Source organism: Triticum urartu, chromosome 2A (assembly GCF_056163025.1).
Source record: "Triticum urartu cultivar PI428250 chromosome 2A, HENAU_Tu73, whole genome shotgun sequence".
Classification (NCBI taxonomy): domain Eukaryota; kingdom Viridiplantae; phylum Streptophyta; class Magnoliopsida; order Poales; family Poaceae; genus Triticum; species Triticum urartu.
The window spans coordinates 518768321-518786062 of NC_141874.1; the positions used below are offsets into that span (position 1 = coordinate 518768321).

At 44.0% G+C, this 17742-nt stretch overlaps 2 protein-coding genes, 1 long non-coding RNA gene and 1 other non-coding gene across 4 annotated transcripts; 3 read left to right on the forward strand and 1 right to left on the reverse strand.

The window, feature by feature from the left end:
- Nucleotides 1-867: 867 nt before the first annotated feature.
- FRS11 (FAR1-related sequence 11) lies at nt 868-3554 on the forward strand. The gene is made up of 3 exons (XM_048701639.2): nt 868-2082; nt 2159-2602; nt 2780-3554. Exons 1-3 carry the CDS (start codon nt 1144-1146, stop codon nt 3398-3400), a joined length of 2004 nt encoding a protein of 667 aa, XP_048557596.1. The 5' UTR covers nt 868-1143; the 3' UTR covers nt 3401-3554.
- Nucleotides 3555-3646: 92 nt separating this feature from the next.
- On the forward strand, nt 3647-7072 carry LOC147985704 (uncharacterized). Its single transcript, XR_015616836.1, has 2 exons — nt 3647-6464; nt 6586-7072. It is a non-coding gene; the product is annotated as an uncharacterized LOC147985704 (long non-coding RNA).
- Nucleotides 7073-7710: 638 nt separating this feature from the next.
- TRNAK-UUU (transfer RNA lysine (anticodon UUU)) lies at nt 7711-7783 on the forward strand. The gene has a single exon. It is a non-coding gene; the product is annotated as a tRNA-Lys (tRNA).
- A 2532-nt stretch (nt 7784-10315) lies between these two features.
- On the reverse strand, nt 10316-11062 carry LOC125541741 (uncharacterized). Its single transcript, XM_048705083.2, has one exon. It carries the CDS (start codon nt 10933-10935, stop codon nt 10462-10464), a length of 474 nt encoding a protein of 157 aa, XP_048561040.1. The 5' UTR covers nt 10936-11062; the 3' UTR covers nt 10316-10461.
- Nucleotides 11063-17742: the final 6680 nt, after the last annotated feature.

A 17742-nucleotide genomic window follows, 5' to 3' on the forward strand; every position in this document is an offset into this window, starting at 1 on the left:
CGAAATTTATCCGGCTTGAAGAGAGGGGTGTTGGCAAAGTAATCGGCATAGAGCAGGGCGTGGCCTCTCTCCCTATTGCGGTTCAGGTTGGGAGCACGGCCAGGGACTGCCCCCTGTACCAAGGAAGCTGCCGTTGAATATGGTCGTGAACGACCAGTACAGCCACCACAAGATCGTCATCATCCGGCGACGAATCGTTCGATAAACAAAGAAAGTGATGGAAGAAAAACTCGTCTCCACTGTCCATACCTTTGTTGGCAAAAGGTCAAACACCTTGCGGTCGTGCTGGCGAAGAGGCCGCGATAATCACCTCGACGCAGCAGGGGTGGTTGCCGGCCGGCTACTGGCCGCTCTGGAGCTCTCGTCGGAATCTGCCTCGGCCGCCGTGGTACGTCGCCGGCAGTCGTGTCCCCTCTACCACCGGCAAGGACGACGACGGCCAAACCTCCTCCGATCGACGACCAAAACTACGACGGAAGCGCGGGCGTGATGGCGGCCATGTCGAGACGTGGTTTGGTATGGACGGCGGGGGGGCTGCGCGGTGAGGAGGCGGCCGAAGAATAGCGGCGGCGCCGGCGGCCGGGCGGGGCGGGGAGAGAGGGTGAAGCGTTGGGAGCGGAGGGACTGCTAGTGTCCTCAACAGGCGGGCCACGGGGGGACAAGGGCGTGCGTCGAGGCCGTCCGCGCGCGTCCGTTTCACCCCAAACCGAGCGCAAGTTTGGGTCGGGGATGAGTTGAAAGCGGACGGAATCCGGACATTTGTCCGTTTGAGACCGTGCGCTGGCCCGTCTCGTTTGTACCTTTTACCCCAAATGAACGCGGACAGGATAGGGTCGCGCGGTAGAGTTGGCGTTACTCCACACAGTTCGCCTGCCGCCTCAAAAAAAAAAAACAGTTCGCCTTGTGATAGATCCATTCCCACCTGTAGGTATGCGCCGCAGTTCCTGTCGCCGGAGAACCTCCGCCGGTCACCGTCGCCGGGTTCTCCTGCGAAGACTACCGACCACCGTCGTCATCTCAAAAATCTATGCCCCCTTTGTATTACACCTCTCTCTACCCATTTCGCCGTGATCTGCCTCCGCTGGCCGTATCTGTTCTGGAGTTTTACGGCGGGGATCCTCTAGAGCAGCGTGTGTCCCCCATATGGAAAGACCCAGCAGCGGGGAGGAGGGAGAGGGGGACTCTCCCAACGAGACGAGGATCTCGCCGGAGACGGCGGCGGCAGAAGCGGACGACTCCGTCCCGTACATAGGGCAGCGGTTCCTGACACACGAAGCGGCGTACGAGCTCTACAGCGGGTTTGCAAAGCAGTGCGGGTTCTCGATCCGGCGGCACCGTACGGAGGGGAAGGACGGCGTGGGCAAGGGTCTGACCCGGCGGTACTTCGTGTGCCACCGCGCCGGCAACACGCCAGCGAAACCCTTCGACGACGGCGCCAAGCAGCAGAGGAACAGGAAGTCCTCCCGCTGCGGGTGCCAGGCGTACCTACGCATTGGTAGGGATGCTGGAGCCGGCGGTCTGGAGTGGCGAGTCACGGGGTTCTCTAACTACCACAACCATGAGCTCCTCCGGCAGGATGAAGTGCGCTTTCTGCCGGCGTACCGTGTCATCTCGGAGTCGGACAGAGACAGGATCTTGGTGTTTGCAAAATCTGGGATCACTGTGCAGCAGATGATGAGGATAATGGAGCTGGAGAAGTGCGTCCAGCCTGGGAGCCTCCCATTTACTGAGAAGGATGTGAGAAATCTCATACAGTCCTTCAGGAGGTTCGAGCAGGAGGAGGAGAGTGTCGACCTGCTTCAGATGTGCAGAAATGTTAAGGAGAAGGATCCCAATTTCAAGTACGACTTCACCAAAGACGCCAACAACTGCGTTGAGAACATCGCCTGGTCGTACGCATCATCGATCCAGTCTTACGAGGTATTTGGTGATGCTGTTGTGTTTGACACCATTCATCGGCTAACTTCTATTGACATGACACTGGGTATTTGGATTGGAATGAACAATCATGGGATGCCTTGCTTCTTCAGTTGCGTGCTTCTGAGGGAGGGAAATCTGCAATCCTTCACATGGGCATTACAGGTAACCATTGAGGGTGAAAAACTCACAGTACTCTTTACAACCGTTCTCTTAATTAGGAAGTCTTTGTTGTTGACAGGTATTTCTCAACTTCATGAACAGAAAAGCTCCACAGACAATATTGACTGATCAAAATATGTATCTCAAAGAAGCAGTTCAAAAGGAGCTACCAAACACAAAGCATGCCCTCTCCATCGGGCTTATTGCATCCAGGTTTCTATCTTGGTTCAATGCAGTTCTCGGGAGACACTATAATGACTGGGAAAATGAGTTTTATAGGCTGCACAACATGGAAAGCACAATGGACTTTGATCTTGGATGGAGTGACATGGTGAGCTGCTATGGATTACATGGAAATAGGCACATTGCTAGCTTATTTGCATCACGGAAGCTTTGGGCATCGCCATATTTGAGAGGACATTTTTTGGCAGGGCTGGCTGCTTTGCCGGGAATTTCAAAAATAAAGGATTTTATTCAGCGGTTGTTGAGCGCCCAAACATGCCTATCCTGTTTCATTGAGCAGGTGACCATTTCATCTCATGTTTACCAAATGCCAAGTTTTTTTCACCCCTTGTAAGAAAAATCGTGATACCCTTTCACTAGTCACTACTGCTCCTGTTGAGTTCATTATAGTTTGCTGCAAGCCAACTTTGTGCAAAGTAAAAGAGTAATATAATTTAGCGTTCATTTTTTTACATAGGTTGCGGTAGTTGTTGACTACAAAGATCAAGCTGGGGAACAACAAATAGTGCAACAAAACTCGGAAAATACAATTCTGAAGACGGCAGCTCCAGTGGAAGGACATGCTGCAGCTGTTTTCACCCCATATGCATTCTATAAGCTACAGGATGAGCTTGTAGAGGCAGCCCATTATGCATACTTCCACGTGGAAGGGAATGCTTTTCTTGTCCGGCACCATACCAAGACAGATGGCGGTTGCAATGTCACATGGAACCAAAAGGAGGAGCTACTTTCTTGCAGCTGCCAAATGTTTGAGTCATCAGGGATCCTCTGCCGGCATGCCCTCCGTGTGCTCACAACGCTAAACTACTCTCAGATCCCGGACCATTACCTTCCTGTCCGATGGCATAGAACCCAGCCACAACCTTCCAAGTCATTGATTGGCGCTCCTGATCATGGCAGATCATATGAAAGGGTGAAAGCACTCCAGTCCATGGTCTCAGTTCTGGTTAGTGAAGCAGGCAAATCGGAGGAACGGATGGATCTCGCGACACAGGAGGTCTCTGTCCTGCTGTCCCGGATAAGGCAGCAACCTGTTGTGGCGAATGTTTCAGGTGATGGTGTTCATCAGCAGCGGTGACTGGCAATTTTGGTAGCTTTCCAAGGGGAAACCATTTTTAACTGTCCAACCAGTTCTTTATAAGTATTTAAGCTCAGTTTGCAGTTACTGAACTGTATGGTTTATTTGACCATTTTTGCTAAATTTCAATAGACTGATTTTGATTTCGTGCTCAGTCAAATTTTGGGGCCGTTAGATCTGGAGGCGCACATCTCAGCGTGCGATTCTGAAATGACTGACCCGGGTGAGTTGGGGGGGGGGGGGGGGGGGAGGGCTTGGTGTCTTCCCTTTCTTGATTTTCCTATGTGTGTGTCACTTCATCAGTTTCGTCTGTCCCCGGCCCAGGAGAGAGGGGTGAGCTGCTAGTTGGGGGAAAGAGAGGTAGAGATGGAGGGGAGGGGCTGACCGGCGGCAGCGAGGTAGTCTCCGCGCACTGATTTCCTGAAAAAAATTCAGCCGGTTTGGATCTGTTAGTTGACACGGTTGAGGTCTGTGTTGGGTGTGGTTTGTGTGGAGAGCAGGGGTTTCAGGAAATCGGTAGGGAGCTGTTCTGTACACGGTCTGCTTGCATGTAGGGTAGCCAGCTCTGTGTGTTCTCATCGATTTAAGTCAAGTGCTATGCTAGAATTGGACATGTTTGTATGCTTTTCTGAATTTAAACCGTAACCAGATGCTTAAGGTGGTCAGGTTTCCCAACCTAGTTTTCTTGATGTGGTCAGGCTTTTAAAAAAGCATTTGGGGTATTAGTTAGTTGAGCTCTAGCTTTTTCAGAAGACCACTACCGGTGAATGGTTACAGAATTTTGCATGTCATTATACACTACTTTTTTTTTCTTTGATACCACTGTTTGTGCTACTAAAATCTATATTTCCTCTTAGGATAGCAAAATTTGCATGTATATACTTATATTTGCTTTTGCTGAGTGATGCTGTGTTTACGAGAGCATGTCATAACAAAATTTGTGTTTGAGGTCAGAATTATATCTTCGTGTGATATTCTCTGTCATCCACTTCTTCATTGTGTTGCACAGATCCATATCTGCTTTTCTGCCTATTCTTCATAAATTTTATTTTAGACAATCATGGAGGCCCTCACCCGCTCCATTTATATAAATGAAACCAACTTCGCACACAACAATCTTCTCTTCATAAAATGTACTCCCTCTGTAAACTAATATAAGATCGTTTAGATCACTAAAGATCACTAAAGCAGTAATCTAAATGATATTATATTAGTTTACAGATGGAGTATTAGATTACCAATCAATGAGGCAAGCTACCTCTGGCTCTGCAACCTTTTTCTCTTCCGAATTTCTGTAGCTATTTTGTTACCCCTAATTATCTATACTGATTCATAGCTAAAGTGAGTGGTTAGTTTTGTACTAACATGACAGCCCATCAGTATTTCTTGCCAGTCTTCAGTTTACATTTTAGCCCCATGGTATGTATCTTTTTTCTTCAGTTTGTCTATTTTTCTCAGTTTGTTATCAGTCTTTTTCAGTCAATCTTTAGTTTCCTTTTTTAGCTCCCTTGCCTATACAGTTTCTTTTCATTTAGTAAGTGTTCAGTTGTTGAATTTTACTTGTGCATTTGATTTTCAGTCTCATGTTTCATTATTCATTCTTCAGTTAGTGAGATCTTTTTCCCATGGCTCTTGTAGTTAGGACTTAGGACAATGACCTCTTATTTTCAGAATTTTACGTGTAGCATTATTCAGTTTGTTTTTCTTTTATGCAGTTACTTTTATTTAGTTAATGTTCAGTCCTTTATGCTCATTGTTCATTAAGTCAACATATCTATGGAATTTTTCTAATTTTCTATATTCAGTTTTAATTTAGTTTCCCTTATCTTCTTCAGTACTCCCTCCGTCCCGAAAAGCTTGTCTTAGATTTATCTAGATATGGATGCATCTACTATACACTCCCTCTGTCCCATGATGTAAGACGCTTTTTGGGACGGAGGTAATATATCAGTTAATCTTCAGTTTTCAGGCTATAAACAAGAGTGCCATCACTCACTTTATTTCTTCTTTACTTAGTTCTCTTCAGTTTGCTCATTCTTGTTTAGTATTTCTCTCAGCCCCTTATTTCCTCTTCAGCCAATTTGTCTATTTTTTTGTTCTTTCATTCACTCAGTTTTAGATTTTCAGTGCACAGATACAAGGCTATGTTTTTGCCTTTTGGAGCAGAAGAACCCCACATGCTTTTATCTCATTTTTTTCTCCTTTCCCCAGGCTAGGGGTATCATCCAACCTTTCTCTGAAAGATTAAAATAATCTAACTAATTTCACTCTGTAGAATTTTTTTCAGACTCTAGGTTTTGGAAGGGTAGGTAGCTCTGGTTGTATTATGTTGATGCATGCCTCTAATTTAAACATGAGTGGTGTATCTAATTTAAAAATGGTTCTGGCTGTCCATTTTGTCAGTTTTTTTATTCTGTCTTTGGTTGGGTATCATTTCTTCTTCAGTATTTCATTCTTCTTCAGTATTCAGTCCTCCATTTTTTTCCTGAGTATTCTTTTGTATGTCTATGGGATAGAATGCAACAAGTAGTCATACGAGACTATCTTTGGTTTGATTTACTTTTTTCAGTTTATCCTTGTTACTGTTAAGTTTGCGGTGCTTCAATTTCTACGGTTTAGCCTTTAACTTTAGTTAGTTCAGTTCTCTCAGTCGTGTTTTGTCGTCTATCTGATGAGATTATCATCATCAGCTTTGGTTGGTTCAGTTATCATTTATTTTTTCAGTTATTCATTATTCCTTAGTATTACATTTTTTCCCATTCTTTGAGCTTACATCATTGTTCGATCTCTCAGTCTCCACAGTTTTCTTCAGTACAATTTTCAGTACTTATCATCTACGTACCATTTTTCCAGTTTCTGCTGTCTTCAATCTCGCAAGTTTCTTCTTCATTTTGTTTCTTCATTATATATTTCTTCAATCTAGTTTTCAAGTCTTCCCTTGTCACTTTTCATTCTAATCCTTCTGTTTTGGGTCTCGCTATTTTCTGTCCTTTTTCATTGTCTTTCGCCATTCTTCCCTTGTCAATCCGTGCTGGTGTCGTATGGACTTTGTGCAGAGAAACAAGTGAGCAACACCCTCTGTTTTATCTCGTCTACAACATTTTTTTTCATTTATTTAGATGCCTTTTTTAGTTCTGCTCTTATGTTGATTACCATTTAACTTCTAACTGGTTTGGTGTCTGCAGAAAATCGACAGGTACATTGCTTTTGAGCTCAACACCCGAGGGTGGTTGCATTGGCGATGGGTGACGGGCACAACACAAATTCAGGCATATGACGCTACACCAATGTATTACCGTTTTAAGGCTAACCTCAAGACAGGAATAGCGGTGCTCTTTAGTACTCCCTCTGTCCCAAAATAACTGTCTCAAATCTTAGTACAAATGTGTATTAAAGTTAGTACAAAGTTGAGACACTTATTTTGGGACGGAGGTAGTATTCATCTAAGCATGATGGTTGTACTGTCGAATTCCATGTCTTCAGTTTAGTCGGTTTGGGACATCAAGTTATTATTCAATGAGTTATGTGTCACCAGTTACTTTGCGTGGGACACCATTTTTTGTGTTTCATGAATATGTGTACATTTTGTATAAGTTGTCAAATAGACCAAGACAGCCATTTGTGAACGGATATACATGATGCACTGGGTTTTGGTCAACTTTATATTTTTTATTTGGGACTTGCTGTCCATCGGAAGAAAGCAAAACATTTTATAGTATTTGAGAAAGCAAGACATTTTTTTTAATAAGTGTAGAGATGTCCTGTATGATTTTTTACATGAAGACACTAGGACCAGTCAAAAAAGAATCAGCTTGTAACGACGAAAAGGGCAGACCAAACCCAAAACCCTTTCGGGTTGAAAAGATCCTTTATTTTTTGATGAGTTGTTTCGGATTGAAAAGATCCGTTAGTGTCTCCCCTCCACTGGGCTAGTAGAGTGGTAAATAAATCGAATAAGGCTTGAACTACACATGTCTGAATCTGACGGGACAAAATTTTGACCGAGACTAAAGTCAAATTCAGTCGATTGATTAAATAGCTAGTCCCTATTTTATTAATTCGTTCGTAGAAACTTAGCCACAAAAGTAGGCAACAAACACTTAAATAGGAAAAAACAAGTGGAGCGAATGAGATTATCATAATCCATCATTACTGAACGTAGCCTTGGTCTTTTCTGTGGCAAATCACGCCTTGCTGATTTTCCAACAAGCTTGAGATGGGAAACCTGCAAGATCACGGGGTGCTTGCAAACTCGGTTTGATATCCCTTGGTTTCTATTATATAAGTTTGTTGCATAAATAAAAACGTAAGCCGTCTTAGCTCAGTTGGTAGAGCGCATGGCTTTTAACCATGTGGTCGTGGGTTCGAGTCCCACAGACGGCGAATGATTTTTTCTGTGCATTTTGGTTAAGGCGTTCTTATTTTCTTTTGTGCTTTTGTTACATTACACATATACACATTTTAAAGTGACGAAAACGTTTTATATTAATGAACAGGTAGTACAAACGTGTTGCATTTTGATTCATCTTATGAAATCAGATGTGTCCAAGTTTAATTACTACTCTCTCCGTGTCTTTTTAGTTTGCATATGATCAAATTCAAGCTTTGTAAAGCTTGACTAATTTTATACTCCCTTCGTCCGAAAATACTTGTTTTAAAAATTGATAAAATGAATCTATAACTAAAATAAGTCTAAGTACAATCATTTCTAGGACAAGTATTTTTGGACGGAGAGAGTAGTAAAAACCACCAACATTCACAATATGAAATCAAATCTCATCAGATGCTTCATGAAATGTATTTTCATACTATATAATTTTAGTATTGTATATGCTCATTTTTCTATATAAATTTGGTCAAATTTTGCGTAATTTGACTTTAACAGATATTATATACGGAGTGAAAAGAAACGGAGAGAGTACTTGCACCACGATCCTGTTCGTCTTGTGAGATCAAATGTGTTCTGTGTTCAAGATCAATTTTTGCTAGGGGAATTGTGATGGGATTTGCCTGCCGAAGACCACAACGGTAGCTTCCTCTCGTTTGCTCTTCTAGTCTTAGACGGCCAGTGCAAATTTCCTTCAAACTTCACTGGTGAGTTCGTAAATTCGTCCTCTCTCTATCTGTTGCGCTGGCGGTCGGTGATAGGGAGAAGAATCCTGGTGCCTCTGTTTTGGTTAATAGTTTAGGTTATGTCATTTTAGTCCTTGTAGGTGTGGTGCTCGAGCAGATGACGTCGCTTCTTCTTCTAATTTGTCTTTCGAGGTTGATCCTCCTCGAATTCTTCGTTTCGACTTAGTTAATGGAGCTCTGACGTAGATTCGCGTTGTCTTCTTGGGACGGTGAGGTTAAGGTTTCTCGTCATATGGCGAGATCTGGTGGCAGATACTTCAAATCTATGCAAGGGTTCAAATGCGATGGCTGCGGCTTCAGGGCGCTGGTCCTTAGGGACATGTGCACGAAGACTTCTGCCATCGACAAGGGTCAAGCCGGCTCCGATAAAGAAACAACGACAGTGATGCGTTGACGACTCATTCTGGCAGCAATAGTGGTTGTTTGCCGTTCTCGAAATCTGAATACATTTTTATTATATTTAAGATGCTTTATACTCCCGATGAATTTTTATAATAGATACAACCTTTCCAAATAAATGTGTTCAAGCTTAATTAGAACTTGCAGCACAACCAGATAGTTTTTCTGAAAACTTTCATGGCAATTCTCTCAAATAATAAATGCCCCTATATATGCGCACATCAAATTGCACATGCCCTTTTCTCGTCGGCGGGGAACGACCACCAGTGAGCATTGTCGCCCTAACAGGCCCGCTTCGCCCGCACCTTGGTCAAGCCTGTCATCGTGACCTCCACCGTCGGACCCACCACCACACCGCACCACCACTAGCATCTGAAGCCATCAAAGATGGCCAGCCAACGCCGCCCATGCCAGACGACAACCTTGAGCACGCTCTGCCCCACAGCACCACTGTCGGCCCTTCCGTACCACGGGCAAGTCCCCGCGCTGCTGCCAATGCTACCCAAGCGTCACACTGCCCTGGACCAGCGTTCCACCACCACACGGGGACACCGACCCATGCCGAGTTCCACCACGTCAGGGAAAGAGAGGACCCCGCCACCACGAGCACCTATCGGGCTTTGCCTGACAGCGACGAGGGGAAGGAAGAGGGCTAGTTGCCGTCGGCTAGGGTGTGGAGCGACGCAGGTGAAAGAGGAAAGTTTCTTCCTTCCTCTTCATAAGATGAACATCAGTCAAAAGTAGTACATGCTTTGTGTGAAAGTATATATTCTTTTCATGGTTATATGGATCTCATTTTATTTTAACTTGGGATTGACGGAATCATTAAAGACACCTCGTAGTTGATGGAAACATCTTTTCCACTGAACGAGCAACGCTGGAAATCCTGAAATAAATCCAGGAACAAGTGTGAGCATCAGAATTTGAACCCTAATGCTGGGATACCACTGTCCACCTAAACATCCAACCACAGATTGGTTATATGAGTCTCATTTATATCATAAAGACAATAGTTCAAGTCACGTACACAGCAGTCTGACAAAACTGAAAAGACAATATAACACTAGTCTTTGCACAAAGGAACACCAACCAAGAAAGAAAATTACAATCAAAACAGAAGAAACCCCTGCGCTTACCAACGCGTGTCACCTACCTCCGACATCACCACAGCAGTCACGAAAAAAAATTCACGGATTACCTCCTCATTCGATCTTGATATGGCTCCATCGCTGATATGCAACTTTGCGGCCCTTTAAGATAGCTCACAAAAGATAAAATCATTACCGTTAAACGAATCAGACCGGGGCAACATCCCAGACACGCTATCAAACTCCATATGTGACTTACTAAGACGTCGAAGGAGTAAATCATATCTGTCAGCCATGAACCACAAACTTGCGTGAAAGTATGTATTTGACCAACAAATATGCTCATATAATGTGTGGCTGTATATCAGCGTCATACAAGTACAAGTGTACACCAATCGTGGCCTAAGAATCGCAACAAACTAACTGCTCTAGTAGTACAAACTAAGCTACATCCACGACGGCGGCGCCGGTACTGCAAAGCGGATTGGCCTTGAAGCCAACGGCAGGGAACGACTTCTTGACGGGACCGACGCTGAGGGTGACGACTCCGCCGCCAACCTCGACGCCGGTGACGGGGACCCAGACGAACAGCACGCGCACGCGGACGCCCTCGAGCCCCGTGACCGCCCCGGGCGCCACGGACCCGGAGAGCTTGATGTCGTACAGGACGCGGTAGCCCCCGGCCTCGATCTCGCAGCCGTCGTCGAGGAAGAGCTCGAAGGAGCCGTCGGAGTGGAGGAGGTACCGCCGGGCGGTTTTCGGGAGGAGAGCGCGCGGGAGGCCGAACCGATCCATTAGCTCCGGCACGGTGGGAGGGTCGTAGGGCGCCGTCGAGGTGGAGCTAGTGAGGAGGTTCAGGCCGAGGAGGAGCAGGAGGAGCCGGCGGCTGGGGGCTGTGGCCGCCATGTTGACCATTGGGGGCTTGCTTGTTCTTGGTTTCGGCTCTGGGCGTTTGTTGTTTCTCTCTCGACGGATGGATGGGAAAGTGCCACCGGCCAAGGGAGCTCTGTTCTAGTTGGGCTTGGTTTGGGGAGGATAGAATAAAAAGGAGGAATCTTGAGATATTCTTTTAGCTTCAGCCAAGGGTGATAATGCAAACATCGCCATTGCCTTTGCAGAATTTTATAGTCTGTTCGTAATCAGCTAGTACGTTTTCTACTGCGACATCTGGTTAGATGGTTAGAAGGCAGTGGTATCCCCTGTCCATTCAAATCCCGGTGTCTGTATTTATTTTGAATTTATTTTAGAATTTCCGATGATACGCGTTCTGTGGGAAGAAACGTTCCTCTTAACTATGAGACATCTACAGCGGCTTCGTAAAATTTCAAAATAATGTGCCGGCTCATTCCCTCGGATGTGCTCATAGGGGCAGGATGTGTGTGTGTGCGCACGTTCATAGAAGTGAGTATATGTGCGTGTATATAAGCGCTTGTGCTTGTACCGTGTTCAAAAAAAGCTAGACTTCTATCCGATGATAAGTGCCACATACGTGACACGAAGCAATTCTGTCCTGATATATTTTGAGGGTCTTTTTTAACTGACCTAGCTAAGTTTAATACTGTAAAAAAGATATGTTTAATCTTCATGGAATCTACAGCGTTTCCCATCAGAATTTGATTTCATTCAAATAAAATTTTGATCCAATGTATAATAAAATCCGGTCGAAAATCTTAACAAATCGACGCCGTTTACGAGGAAAACCAAACCAAACTACGCGCAAGTAATTAGAATGAAAGAAGGCCAAAAATATAGACGCTCATGACAAGGTAAGGCTTAACTACTAGACAAAAGGACCATCACCATGAGAGACAAGAGTACACATGGGGTGTTGTTGAAGGATCACAATACCAAAACTTTACAAATAGCCGACATCACTAGCGTGCATACCGAACCCTATAACAACAGGAACATCCACAATCAACGAGTGCCATAGCATGACTGCATGTTCCGTTTAAAGGGGCAAGAATTCGAGATGCAAGCCCAGAGAGTACCATGAACACGAACCTGCTAGCTCTGCCACAGGATATTAGAACGAGCAAGTTGGGAGGCATCTTGTGTCATCATTGAGTAAAGATGAATCGAGACAATACCAAGAGTACGAAGTTCGCTGCAACACAATGACTGCCATGAAAGGGTCTTGAGCAAGCATCACCCGGGATGTCGCACCACACAATGGGCATGGTCGGATGGATGGCAGCAAAGGGTTCAAAAATGGCGCCTTCAGGAAGGTGAGCGATGTCCGTGGACGTCATCATCAATGGGCTTTCATTCAGAAATATACTGAGCAGATCGGGTACATGTCAAGGAACACACCTCTAGGAAGGTAAGCGACATTGGGCCGGTGTTACCGTGGTCAGATGATGCCTGGTTCAGCATGGATTTCTCCCGGAGCAAGAACCAGATCCAGCCCAACGTCGAGGCATTCTGCAGGGTATCTTCGACATTTTCTTCTCTAGGGAGGTGATTTGCTACGCATATCGTGACCGCCAACATTTCTGGTCAACATCGTGACTTGATGGTCGTTGATTCTACTAGCTCCTGGGTTTAAACAAGTTTGCATCGCTCAGACAGAAGCCTAGAGGTGGCAACAAGCTTTGTTCATGACATGCCGCTGGTGAATGCAGGAGGAAGAAAACTTCAACACCCAAAGAATTTGGACGTAATTTTTAATTTAGGTTTGATGTTTTTGTAAGGATTTGTACCACTTGATAGATGGCCTTTAGACTTTTCGTGAAAAAAGATTGTGGTTGTTGCTGTCAAGTTTTAATGTGATACATGTGCGCATGTATAGTCCACTGGCTGATTCTTTTGTTCAACCATAATGCTTACTTGGTTGTGATGGTCTTCATTGTCTGGTCACGCCAATCAGATGAAAATCCTTGTCTAGGCCATCTCTGATCGGACATAATCAGGATTGTGTGAAGACGTTTATCTCTTTTTAAAGGCATAACTGTGGAAAAAATCAATTTAGACCGAGGTGTTAATTGTACATACTGTAATGGTTAGGCCGTGGTTGTCTTTTTTGTACTCTACTGAATAATTAATAAAAATGGTTGTATCCATAATTATGATGTGATGCAGAGGCCAGGGTTTTTAGCCTTCATTGCGAAAAAGAAAAAACAAAAGGGAAAATAAACTTTATAAAGCTGGCACCCTCTAATTTATAATTTTACCAATTGGTTGGACGTATGTGTGAACAAAAGTTTGCCAGACCTAAATGACATATAAGAAATTTACAATTGCCACGCATGACAAACTAAATCTGCCACATTCTAAAACAAACAAGAAAATTAAACAATAATGTTTGAAACTAAGTTGCCATTGTTTACTAAGATGATGGCAAAAATGTATTGGAAAGAAAAATTATGAAATAGTCTTATGAAAAAAAATTTGTCGTGGATGTTCAAAATAAATTTGCCATGGTGTAAAAAAGAAATTTACAATAGTTTGTTTAATGAATGTGTACAAAAAGGAATTTACCGTAGTTTTTTCAACAAAATATTGCCATGTTCCAGAAATAGTTGACCACATTAAAACATTATGGACCAGGGTTCAAAAATAGATTTCCCATGGTCCAAATATAAATCTACCATGGCAGAGAACGAAAACCAAATATACCATGTATTATTCAGTAAATTCAATATGGCCCCAAAAAAAAGAAATTTGTCATGGCCCATTAAATAAATTTGCCATGGTGCAAAGAAAAGAAATTCGCCATGATCTACAATAAAAACAGAATTTGCCATGCCATCTACTATAAAAATGCCAGGATCCACACAAACAACTTGCCATTGTGCTAAAAAATGATATTAATGGCAAACTATGTGTAAGTTTACCATGATGGCAAATATAGTGTGAATTTGCTATGATGCTCACGAGATACTTGCCATGATGCTAGGAAATGACAATAATGACGAAATGTGTGTAAGTTTGGCAAGGTGGCATGTTTAGTGTAAAAATGGCCATGATGTATCCAAGCTAATTACCGTGATGCTAAAAAGGCATCAAATGCAGTTTTACACACTAATTTCACATGATGAAGAAAATATCATATCAAAAATTGTGTGTAAAGTTGCCCTGATTGCATACACACTACTCGCTCGCATCTATATTTTTCTGCTTTTGCTTTGCGACGGTTTGGTTGTCACATCTATTATTCATGTGGTGGCATCTTCATATTTGTTGTCATGGTTACTTAAGAATCATTGTTTCCATGGAAACTCAAAGCATGTTGCCATGTTAATCAAAATCTCACCCATGGCATTATTCCAAAGGCGAGTACTAGGTGTCGGTCGGCCGGCCGAAATTGGGCCGACCATGCGCTAGCCGTTTGATTGGTCTCCCTGAGCCATCAGGTGCACCCCCACTGGATCTTCTTGCCCCCAACCCGACTGGGTCAACGCGTGGGGGCTTGATGGTGATATGTCTTCGTCGTATCTATTTTTCCAAACACTTTTGCCCTTTTTTTGGACTCTAACTTGCATGATTTGAATTGAACTAACTCGGACTGACGCTGTTTTCAGCAGAACTGCTATGGTGTTATTTATGTGCAGACACAAAAGTTTTCGGAATGACCTGAAACTTCACGGAACATCTATTTGGAAATAATAAAAAATCCTTGCAAAATATGAAGACCAGGGGCCCCACCGCCTGTCCACGAGGGTGGGGGGCGTGCCCCCCTACCTTGTGGGCCCCTCTGGAGCTCCTCCGACCTCAACTCCAACTCTATATATTTGTTTCGGGGAGAAAAAAATCAGAGAGAAGGATGTTGGGGAACGTAGTAATTTCAAAAAAATTCCTACGCGCACGCAAGATCATGGTGATGCATAGCAACGAGAGGGGAGAGTGTTGTCTATGTACCCTCATAGACCGGAAGCGGAAGCGTTATAACAACGCGGTTGATGTAGTCGCACGTCTTCACGGCCCGACCGATCAAGCACCGAAACTACGACACCTCCGAGTTCTAGCACACGTTCAGCTCGATGACGATCCCCGGACTCCGATCCAGCAGAATGTCGGGGAAGAGTTCTGTCAGCATGACGGTGTGGTAACGATCTTGATGTTCTACTGTCGCAGGGCTTCGCCTAAGCACCACTACAATATTATCGAGGACTATGGTGGAGGGGGGCACCGCACACGGCTAAGAGATCAATGATCAACCGTTGTCTCTCTGGGGTGCCCCCTGCCCCCGTATCTAAAGGAGCAAGGGAGGGAGGCGGCCGGCCTAGGAGGAGGGCGCGCCAAGGGGGGGGTCCTACTCCCGCCGGGAGTAGGACTCCTCCTTCCCTTGTTGGAGTAGGAGAGAAGGAAAGAGGGGGGGAGGAACAAGGAAAAGTGGGCTGCACCCCTTGTCCAATTCGGACCAGAGGGGGGGGGGGGTGCGCCTCCTTCCGTTTGGCCTCTCTCCTCTATTCCCGTATGGTCCAATAAGGCCCATATACTCCCCGGCGAATTCCCGTAATTCTCCGGTACTCCGAAAAATACCCGAATCACTTGGAACCTTTCCGATGTCCGAATATAGTCGTCCAATATATCGATCTTTACATCTCGACCATTTCGAGACTCCTCGTCATGTCCCCGATCTCATCCGGGACTATGAACTCCTTCGGTACATCAAAACTCATAAACTCATAATATAACTGTCATCGAAACCTTAAGCGTGCGGACCCTACGGGTTCGAGAACTATGTAGACATGACCGAGACACGTCTCCGGTCAATAACCAATAGCGGAACCTGGATGCTCATATTGTCTCCCACATATTCTACGAAGATCTTTATCGGTCAGACCGCATAACAACATACGTTGTTCCCTTTGTCATCGGTATGTTACTTGCCCGAGATTCGATCGTCAGTTTCTCAATACCTAGTTCAATCTCGTTACCGGCAAGTCTCTTTTACTCGTTCCGTAATACATCATCCCGCAACTAACTTATTAGTTGCAATGCTTGCAAGGCTTAAGTGATGTGCATTACCGAGAGGGCCCAGAGATACCTCTCCGACAATTGGAGTGACAAATCCTAATCTCGAAATATGCCAACCCAACAAGTACCTTCGGAGACACCTGTAGAGCACCTTTATAATCACCCAGTTACGTTGTGACGTTTGGTAGCACACAAAGTGTTCCTCCGGTAAACGGGAGTTGCATAATCTCATAGTCATAGGAACATGTATAAGTTATGAAGAAAGCAATAGCAACAAACTAAACGATCAAGTGCTAAGCTAATGGAATGTGTCAAGTCAATCACATCATTCTCCTAATGATGTGACCCCGTTAATCAAATGACAACTCATGTCTATGGCTAGGAAACATAACCATCTTCGATCAATGAGCTAGTCAAGTAGAGGCATACTAGTGACACTCTGTTTGTCTATGTATTCACACATGTATTATGTTTCCGGTTAATACAATTGTAGCATGAATAATAAACATTTATCATGAAATAAGGAAATAAACAATAACTTTATTATTGCCTCTAGGGCATATTTCCTTCAGTCTCCCAGTTGCACTAGAGTCAATAATCTAGTTCACATCGCCATGTGATTTAACATCAATAGTTCACATCACCATGTGATTAACACCCATAGTTCACATCGTCATGTGACCAACACCCAAAGGGTTTACTAGATTCAATAATCTAGCTAGTTCACATCGCTATGTGATTAACGCCCAAAGAGTACTAGGGTGTGATCATGTTTTGCTTGTGAGAGAAGTTTAGTCAACGGGTCTGCCACATTCAGATCCGTAAGTATTTTGCAATTTTCTATGTCAACAATGTTCTGCACTAAGATACTCTAGCTAATTGCTCCCACTTTCAATATGTATCCAGATTGAGACTTTGAGTCATCTGGATCAGTTTCAAAACTTGCATCGACGTAACCCTTTACAACGAACCTTTTGTCACCTCCATAATCAAGAAACATATCCTTATTCCACTAAGGATAATTTTGACCAATGTCCAGTGATCTACTCCTAGATCACTATTGTACTCTCTTCCCAAACTCAGGGCATGGTATACAATAGGTTTGGTACACAGCATGGCATACTTTATAGAACCTATGGCTGAGGCATAGGGAATGACTTTCATTCTCTCTCTATCTTCTGCCGTGGTCAGGTTTTGAGTCTTACTCAACTTCACACCTTGTAACACAGGCAAGAACTCCTTTTTTGACTGTTCCATTTTGAACTACATCAAAATCTTGTCAAGGTATGTACTCATTGAAAAACTTATCAAGCGTCTTGATCTATCTCTATAGATCTTGATGCTCAATATGTAAGCAGCTTCACCGAGGTCTTTCTTTGAAAAACTCCTTTCAAACATTCCTTTATGCTTTGCAGAATAATTCTACATTATCTCCGATCAACAATATGTCATTCACATATATTTATCAGAAATGCTGTAGTGCTCCCACTCACTTTCTTGTAAATACAGGCTTCACCGCAAGTCTGTATAAAACTATATGCTTTGATCAACTTATCAAAGCGTATATTCCAACTCCGAGATGCTTGCACCAGTCCATAGATGGATCGCTGGAGCTTGCATATTTTGTTAGCACCTTTAGGATTGACAAAACCTTCTGGTTGCATCATATACAACTCTTCTTTGATAAATCGATTAAGGAATGCAGTTTTTTTTGTTTATCCATTTGCCAGATTTCATAAAATGCGGCAATTGCTAACATGATTCGGACAGACTTAAGCATAGATACGAGTGAGAAACTCT

Coding starts and splice junctions, on each gene's coding strand:
- FRS11 (XM_048701639.2), top strand. CDS start 1,144: ATGGAAAGACCCAGCAGCGGGGAGGAGGGAGAGGGGGACTCTCCCAAC. Junction 2,083..2,158: donor CCTTCACATGGGCATTACAG/GTAACCATTGAG, acceptor TGTTGTTGACAG/GTATTTCTCAACTTCATGAA. Junction 2,603..2,779: donor TATCCTGTTTCATTGAGCAG/GTGACCATTTCA, acceptor TTTTTTACATAG/GTTGCGGTAGTTGTTGACTA.
- LOC125541741 (XM_048705083.2), bottom strand. CDS start 10,935: ATGGTCAACATGGCGGCCACAGCCCCCAGCCGCCGGCTCCTCCTGCTC.